The sequence below is a fragment of the Schistocerca nitens genome, chromosome 11 (genome assembly GCF_023898315.1).
Source record: "Schistocerca nitens isolate TAMUIC-IGC-003100 chromosome 11, iqSchNite1.1, whole genome shotgun sequence".
In the NCBI taxonomy this organism is placed as follows: domain Eukaryota; kingdom Metazoa; phylum Arthropoda; class Insecta; order Orthoptera; family Acrididae; genus Schistocerca; species Schistocerca nitens.
Window position 1 is genome coordinate 159956333 of NC_064624.1, and position 9542 is coordinate 159965874.

General features: G+C 41.3%; 1 protein-coding gene across 1 annotated transcript in view; it reads right to left on the reverse strand.

Annotated features, from left to right (window-relative positions):
- Window positions 1-9334, reverse strand: part of LOC126212738 (ankyrin-3-like) — a 160289-nt gene extending 150955 nt beyond the window's left edge. The window contains exon 1 of the mRNA XM_049940148.1: window positions 9199-9334. Coding sequence (XP_049796105.1) covers window positions 9199-9334 — 136 coding nt within the window. The remainder of the gene's footprint in view (window positions 1-9198) is intronic.
- Between the last annotated feature and the right edge of the window lie 208 nt (window positions 9335-9542).

The following is a 9542-nucleotide window of genomic DNA, read 5'->3' on the forward strand; positions in this document are numbered from 1 at the left end:
GGGCATCTCAGATATTCATAGGCGCTTGCAGAATGTCTACGGTGATCTGGCAGTGGACAAAAGCACGGTGAGTCGTTGGGCAAAGCGTGTGTCATCATCGCCGCAAGGTCAAGCCAGACTGTCTGATCTCCCGCGTGCGGGCCGACCGTGCACAGCTGTGACTCCTGCAATGGCGGAGCGTGCGAACACACTCGTTCGAGATGATCGACGGATCACCGTCAAACAACTCAGTGCTCAACTTGACATCTCTGTTGGTAGTGCTGTCACAATTGTTCACCAGTTGGGATATTGAAAGGTTTGTTCCCGCTGGGTCCCTCGTTGTCTAACCGAACACCATAAAGAGCAAAGGAGAACCATCTGTGGTCGTGCGGTAGCGTTCTCGCTTCCCACGCCCGGGTTCCCGGGTTCGATTCCCGGCGGGGTCAGGGATTTTCTCTGCCTCGTGATGGCTGGGTGTTGTGTGATGTCCTTAGGTTAGTTACGTTTAAGTAGTTCTAAGTTCTAGGGGACTGATGACCATAGATGTTAAGTCCCATAGTGCTCAGAGCCATTTTTGAAGAACCATCTGTGCGGAATTGCTTGCTCGTCATGTGGCAGAGGGTGACAATTTCTTGTCAAAGATTGTTACAGGCGATGAAACACGGGTTCATCACTTCGAACCTGAAACAAAACGGCAATCAATGGACTGGCGCCACACCCACTCCCCTACCAAGAAAAAGTTTAAAGCCATACCCTCAGCCGGTAAAGTCACGGTTACAGTCTTCTGGGACGCTGAAGGGGTTATTCTCTTCGATGTCCTTCCCCACGGTCAAACGATCAACTCTGAAGTGTATTGTGCTACTCTTCAGAAATTGAAGAAACGACTTCAGCGTGTTCGTAGGCACAAAAATCAGAACGAACTTCTCCTTCTTCGTGACAACGCAAGACCTCACACAAGTCTTCGCACCCGAGAGGAGCTCACAAAACTTCAGTGGACTGTTCTTCCTCATGCACCCTACAGCCCCGATCTCGCACCGTCGGATTTCCATATGTTTGGCCCAATGAAGGACGCAATCCGTGGGAGGCACTACGCGGATGATGAAGAAGTTATTGATGCAGTACGACGTTGGCTCCGACATCGACCAGTGGAATGGTACCGTGCAGGCATACAGGCCCTCATTTCAAGGTGGCATAAGGCCGTAGCATTGAATGGAGATTACGTTGAAAAATAGTGTTGTGTAGCTAAAAGATTGGGGAATAACCTGGTGTATTTCAATGCTGAATAAAACAACCCCTGTTTCAGAAAAAAAATGTGTTGCATTACTTATTGAACTGTCCTCGTATACAGCAATGTTCATACTATGAAGTAAAGATGTTATTTGGAAATTTACCTTAGCAAACATATGTGTGCAGCCATGTGCATGTACTCTGTGATGTACTATTCATAGAATGACTGGTCTGAGAGCACCATGCCAGTGGTGTCGCCTTGTTGCTGATGACAAATACCACTGCAGTTGCACAGTAAAACTGTTTACAGCACATGAGAACTGGATGACTGATGGCAAGTGACGATTGTCTCGTTTGCATGGCAGTTTACAGTCACACAACTGTAGCAGGTTCATACATTGTATTCGAGTACCCAGTCTGGTAATTCGCCTCCTATATTTGTATGTTGTGACTTCATCAGCTGTGCTAGCATTGGGTCTGAAGCCCTTGGATTGCGATGGTTCAGGCAACACTATGTTGCAGTGTGAGAGGGCTGACTGCTGACTGGCACTGCACCGAGCCAGCTGCTTCCATTTGATGTCAGTTGACGAATAACTTACAGAACGGTCGCAGTGTGGTGTTTGACAATGTTTCTGCTTTTTGTCTATTGCTGTACAGGTGGACTGTTAACTATATCATATCTGCATAGGGCTAGAATAATCTGATTCCAACAGGATAGCTATATTAAAACAGGGGAAGCGTTTCGCTACACAATACCATCATTGGTGCAATTTGCCTATCGCTGTTTGATACTCTTTCACACACAAATTATGGTCTTTATCTTTAAATTATCCTGTTGCATTATTATTTGCTGCCTTTTTTTTCTTTTGCAAAATATGCTATGGCATTATTAATTCATACATGCCACATGTGGGATTCACATACTACTCTCGCAAAACTACATTTTACAGAACAACCCTACTTTGGTAGTTGTAGGTCCCTAAGTGGAGGGCAATGTTCGATTGGAAATGACATCTCACATATACAGCAACACCTACGGTTATATTATATGATAAAATAGTTGGCGTTGACTATTGAAGGTGCATGACCTCCAATTGTAGAGTTGTTTGTGTATTCGTAAGTTGTCCATATTCTTCTACAGTGTAAGAGATATTTGGTAATGAAATGATCGCACGGCATTAATGACCGGCATATTCCCCTTCGGGGTTCGGTAGCCGTATTGCAAGTCTTTGTAGCTGACGCCACTTTGGCGACTTGCGTGTCAGTGATGATGAAAATGATGATGAAGGACACACAACACCCAGTCCCCTGCAGGGAATTGAACCCGGGCTCCCTAGCGTGGTAGGCTGTAAAGCTACCGATGAGCTACGGAGGCGGACATAGTTGGTAATAGAAGCACCTTATTCGTTGCTTCCCTGTAAGATAGTTGTCTCGCGCATGTGTTTGTGGTATTGTAGTTGGTTACAGGTTTTATTTTCGTGAGGCACAGTCTACGGAAATGTAACAGCACAGACTGATTAAACATTACACGTATTTACATGCCGCTACAATGTGAACATCTCACTTTTTTGCATTGCTGACATATACTTAGAATATTGTAAGCAATAATACAAAAAAACACAGTCTATGTAGCTTTCAGGGAGCCTTCTGACTGCAAATTGATGTTATTTACATAGCCTCCAGTAGCACTGGGCCATTTGTAACAACAGCAGTAATGTGAAGCAAAATCGATTATATTTTTTTCTAGTGTATATCATGATACATTAACTTTGTCCGTCCTAAATTGGTGCCCAAGAACGATTTAAATGAGAAAATTATTATTTTGAGGGTGTACTGTGACTGACAACCGTAGACCCATTTAGTTACGATCACAGTGTAAATCTGTCTGCTCAGCATAGTAATTTAGCCATCACGTGTTTTTCTGTAGTTATAATCCAAGTCAGGTTAGTTCTACGTCATCGAATTATTAGCCCTTCATTCCCAAATGTTAACTGTTACTAGGTGTGGAAATCCAGCACTGGGGTGTGTACTTCAGCATTTTGGACACTAATGTGTGTATATATGGAAATTAACTCGTACCTTCTTCTAAAATGCTGACACATTTTTCCAATATAGTGACATCACATTAATTGATTTGAGTCTTAAAGCGTTTTTTCATGTATTAGCCTCAACCAGGTTGTGGATACACAGTGTTAACGACGCAGCTTTTGCACTGCTTACGTATTTTAGACATTTTAGTATTTTTCAACATCTCAGATGTGTAAAATAATTAATTTACGGCTTTGTTGCGTTTTTTAACCTTGCAGCAATCTACTGGTTGCAGTAAGACGCTGTGGTACAAAGATCGAACATTACTCGATTTTACAGCGCAACCATCTGCTGGTGGCAGTAAGTATTCTTTTCTACAGTTTAGCCATCTGATGGATCCAGGAGCAAGCGGAATATCAAACAGTACTTGCTTTCATTTCGCGTTTTCATCGTTTGTGGGATGCTATTTAAGGTATAACTCAGTTTCAACAATACGAGTTCTTAATTTGTTGTTTATATTTTATAAGCACAATCTTGGTTTTTAACTACTTTTAGAGAAATAAAGTGAGATACAAATAAAGTACTCATGGGGGACTGGAAAGCAGTTGTAGTTGTAGGGAAGGAGTAGAAGAAACAGTTACGGGAGCATATGGGCTTGGTAGCGGGAAAGAGAGAAGAGAAAGACTAATTGAGTTCTGTAATAAATTTCAGCTAGTAATAACGAATATTCTGTACAAGAATCACAAGAGGAGGAGGTATACTTGGAAAAGACCGGGTGATACGGGAAGATTTCAATTAGATTAAATCATGATCAAGTAGAGATTCTGGAATCAGATACTGGACTATAAGATATACCCAGGAGCAGATATAGACTCAGATCACAATTTAGTAATGATGAAGAGTAGGTGGCAGTTTTAAGATACTGGTTGCACAGAAGTGGAATATGGAAGTACTAAGGAATGAGGAGAGATGCTTGAAGTTTTCTGAGGCTATAGATCAGCAGTAAGGATTAGTTCAGTAGGCAGATCAGTTAAAGGAAAGTGAGTGTGCAGAAACAATTGGTAACAGAAGAAATACTTCAGCTTACCGACGAAAGAAGGAAGTGCAAAAATGTTCATGGAAATTCAGGAATGTAGAAACACAAGTCACGTAGTAATGAAATAAACGGGAAGTGCAAAGAAGCTAAGGCGAAATGGCTGCTTGAGAAATGTGATGAAATCAAAAATGAAACTATTGTCAGAAGGACTGACTCAGCATGTAAAAAAGTCAAAACAGCCTTCCGTCACATTGAAAGGAAGGGCTGTAACATCAACATGCAATGCGAATTCCATTGTCAAATACAGAGGAGAGAGTGGGTAGGTGGAAAGGATACATTGAAGGCTTCTTTGGGTGGGTAGCGGAGGGGGACTTGTCTGATGATGTTCTAGAAGAAGAAAGAGGAATCGACAGGAAAAGAGTTAGGGGATCCAGTATTGTAATCAGAGTTTGAAAGAACTTTGGAAGACTTAAGATCAAATAAGGTATGAGGAATAGATAACATTCCATCGTCACTTCGTAAATCTTTTGCGGAAGTGGCAACAAAACGAGTATTCACGTCAGTGTGTAGAATGTGTGAGACTGGAGATATACCATGAGCCTTTCATATAAATATCATCCACACAATTCCGAAGCTTCTAAAAGCCGACAAGTGAGAGAATTATCGCACAAATTATTTTAATAGCTCATGCATCCTAATTGCTGACAAGAACAGTATACAGAAGAATGGAAAAGAAAATTGAAGATCGGTAATGTGACGATCACTTTGGCTTTAGGAAAGTTGAAGGCATCAGAGGAGGAGTTGTGACGACGTAATTGATATTGGAAGCAAGACTGAAGAAAAATCACGTTCATAGACTTGTCGACCCGGAAAAAGCGTTCAACAATGAACAATTATGTGAGATGTTCGAAATTATAATAAGAATAGGGGTAATCTACGGGGAATGATGGGTAATATACAACATGTACAACAACCAAAAGGGAACAATAAGACTGGCACACCTAGAATGAAGTGTTCAGATTGAAAAGGGCGTAAGACAAGCATATAATCTTTCGCCCCTACTGTTCAATGTATACCCCGAAGAAACAACGACTGAAATTAAAGGAAGTTTCAGGATACGTGGTAAGGTCTTATGGGACCAAACTACTAAGGTCATCGATCCCTAAGCTTATGCACTACTTAAGGGGCTCCGGAAAGGCTCAAAATCATCAAAAGTTCAATTTTTACTTTTTTGCGTTTTCTGAATCTGCAGACTATTACCTTTTAATAGATATATAATTTATTCAATTCCGAAGACTGCAACTATTTTTAAATTTTTTTTTGAAATGTGTTCTACATGGGCGTGACCCACTGTGGCGCTGTTAAACTGCTGTCAAATGGTGTTATTATTAACGTCCGTGTTCATCAGGTACATTTTAGTGATGTGAGATAAAGTATGTGTCGTGGCTAACCTGTGATGGTTCAATATATATCGCTGGTGTGATTGTCGATTGTTTCATGTTTATTTACTCTGTCGTTATCTCGAAAATATTCGTAATTAATTGTGTTTCTTGAGTCTCTGTTTTGTTGAAGTATAATAATGAGTAAAAGTAAAGTTATTAGAAATCCTCTGAAGGCTTTTAAGAAAAGGAGAAATGTTGGAAAGCCAAGGTATTTAGAAATATGGGAATGAAGATAGGTTCTAACATGGTAGGAGCGATGCTTGCTTTAGACAAGGAACGCCTTCGGGCTGCAGACAGGGCTGTAAAGAGTCTAGAAATACAAGCAAGAGTAAACAGGAGGAGGAACAAGAGGAAGCTGGAGGAGGAGTTTGCAGAGGATGAAGATAATCCATCCTATGGACCTGGAATGCACTAAAAAGTTAATCCAATCTTTGTCGCTCGATTCCCAAAACTTTTATTTTCTCATACTAATTACACGTTTTCTAAGGATCTTCCAAACATATTTGTTTCAAACTTTCAGTAAATGTTACACAGTACCTTCTGCATAATTTAACACAGCCTTTTTCCAAAAAACTGTATATTTTTGAATATATAAATAAAAAATTGCAAAAAAATTTTGTGAATTTTCATTACAATTGAAAAAAAATCATCTTTAATAACTGAACTAAAATTTTGTAAAATCCCTGTGTTAAGTTGTAGCCCATATTCCAATAAATAATCTGTAAAAAGTTCAACTTCCTACCTCAAATACTTTGTGAGGAAAGATGTAATTTATAAGCGTTATTTTAACATTGCAAGTATAGGGCGTTCCGGAGCCCCTTAATCTAACTTACATTAAGGACAATACATGCAGCCAAGCTCGAGGGAGGAGTCGAACATCCGACGGGGCTAGCCGCGCGAACCGTGACAAGGCGCCCAAGACGGCGCGGCTACCCTGCGCGGCAGAAGTTTCAAGAGTCGGATTAGAATTCAAGGTGAGAGGATATCAGTGATAAGATTCACTGATGACATTGCCATCCTCAGTGATCGTGAAGAAGAATTCAAATGGCTCTGAGCACTATGGGACTTAACATCTATGGTCATCAGTCCCCTAGAACTTAGAACTACTTAAACCTAACTAACCTAAGGACATCACACAACACCCAGTATCACGAGGCAGAGAAAATCCCTGACCCCGCCGGGAATCGCACCCGGGAACCCGGGCGTAGGAAGCGAGAACGCTACCGCACGACCACGAGCTGCGGACGAAGAAGAATTACACGATCTGTCGAATGGAATGAACAACTTAATGGAGGAGGAGGAGGAGATTAGTATCTAACGTCCCGTCAACAACGAGGTCATTAGAGACGGAGCACAAGCTGGGATTAGGGAAGGATTGGGGGGGGGGGGGGGAATCGGCCGTGAACTATCAAAGGAACCATCCCGGCATTTGCCTCAAGTGATTTTAGGGAAATCACAAAAAAGCCAAACCAGGATGGCCGGACGCAGATTTGAACCGTCGTCCTCCCGAATGCGAGTCCAGTGAGCTAACCACTGCGCCGCCTCGCTAGGAGAACAGCTTAATGAGTACAGAATATGGACTGAGGGTAGACAGAAGAAACAGTAGTAGGAGGAATGAAGACAGCGAGAAACTTAGAATCAGAACTGGGAATCACAATTTAGATGAAGTTAAGGAGTTACACTACCTAGGCAGCAAAATTAGCTATGATTAACAGAGGAAAGACGACATAAAAAGTAGACTAGCACTGCCAAAAAGTGCATTTCTGACCAAAAGAAATCTACTACTATCAAACGTAGGTCCTAATTTGAGGAAGAAATTCCTGAGAATGTGCGTTTGGAGCACGGCACTGTATGGTAGTGGAACATGGTCTGTGGAAAAACCGGAACAGGAAAGAATCGAAGCATTTGAGATGTGGTGGTACAGAAGAATGTTTAAAATTAGGTGGACTGATAAGGAATGAGGAGGTCCATATACGGAAAGCACTGACAAGAAGAAGAGACAGTATGATAGGACACCTGTTAAGACATCAAGCAATAACTTCCATGGTAGTAGAGCGAGCAGTAGAGGATAAAAACTGAGGGGAAAACAGAGAGAGGAATACCATCCAGCAAATAATTGAGAACTTGGGTTGCAAGTGCTGCTGTGAGATGAAAAGACTGTCACAGGTGAGGAATTCATGGAGGGCCGCATCAAGCAGTCAGGAGACCGATGACTCAGAGAAAGAGAGAGAGAGAGAGAAATATGCTACCCACCCGTTCCAATATTCCACGGTGAATGATATATAGCTTCGAATGAAATTTACCATTGCGTCTGGTGATCCAGTCCTAAAACGAATTTTTGGGACTCAGTAATGCAATCATAGCCGCCAAATTTTTTCGGAAATCCTGATTTGGCTACCTAGTGGGGGCGCCGCTTGATGTGAGGGTGGGGGGGGGGGCCTTAATGGCCTACCGACCCCCGTTCCCTCCATGGACTTGGTGGCACATGGCCACATGTCTTGGAGACAAGAAAGTGCTGATGCTGAATCAGATCACGACAAATAAGTAACGTGACAACGCCATACCATCAGATAACTTGTGTAGTAAATATCAGAACAATTATGATAAATGAAAAGCACCAGTTTGCTTCTGTTATACAATATTACTTTTATTTTCGTTTACCGGTTTTCGACTTACCTTCATTTTCCTACATTTATTTATTTCTGTTTATCTTACTGATATTGTGTAAGTTCCTTATGTATCATGTAGCTTCATTGATAATTGCTTCTTCTTTTAACTGGTTTGTGTATCACTCCCCATGTTTTATACCTCCTGATGTAGCCTCGTCAAGTACTTATTTTATTTTATTTTATTAGTCTTTTTATTAATAGAAACTATTATATAGGCATGCTGTCCCTATTTCGTGTTAAAGTTTTTCCTGTCTACTCCATTTTTGTTTATTTATTGTTCAATTTTTTACTTTTTCATTGCATTACCACCACTCTGTCAAAGATGTTACTTACTGTATGTTTCTGCTTCAGTCTAGACGTGTTACATCTCTTCCAATGTTGTTTGCAAACATTGTAACTTCTTTGGTAACTACTCACTAAATGTCTGAAGATGGCCTAGTAAGCCGAAAACCGGTTAACAAAAATAAAAGTAATATTGTAGAACAAAAGCAAACTGGTGCTTTTCACTTATTATAATGTTGTTCTACCAAGAACCGATGGAAGATTCTGTTAACATAAGAACAATTCATTAAATGAATCAAGAACTGAAAGAAATGTAAATGCACCAGTGTTTCATCACATGACTGACATTTAGTAACTGCCGGACTCTCTCTCTCTCTTTCTTTCTCCCTCCCACACACACACACACACACACATATATATATATATATATATATATATATATATATATATATATATATATATATATATATATAGACGCTCGCTCGCGCCCCATAAAGCAAGAAGGCTGTGTTATTTTCTACTTTGCACCACTCACTGCTCAAAGGAGCATCCTTAGGCAGGAAGATAACAGCCACATCATTGATTGATTTCCCAAACGCGTTGAATTCTGGATGTGCCCTGGCCCAGGTGGCTTCGGCGGTCCAGATGGTGGTATCATCGTTCTCCGTCATGTGGATGCCTCCCAGGCGTATATGGTACTTTTTGAAGCTGCAACAGTAAATGTAGTTTTTAAGCAGAGACTGGCGGTAGAACTAATTGCTACATATGGCTGAGTGAAAATCAATACAGGAGACATTCAGATGCAGCCGAACAATCTATGAGTCGCTACTCACAAGGGAACCTCCCCATCGCACCCCCCCCCCCCCCCCCCCACAGATT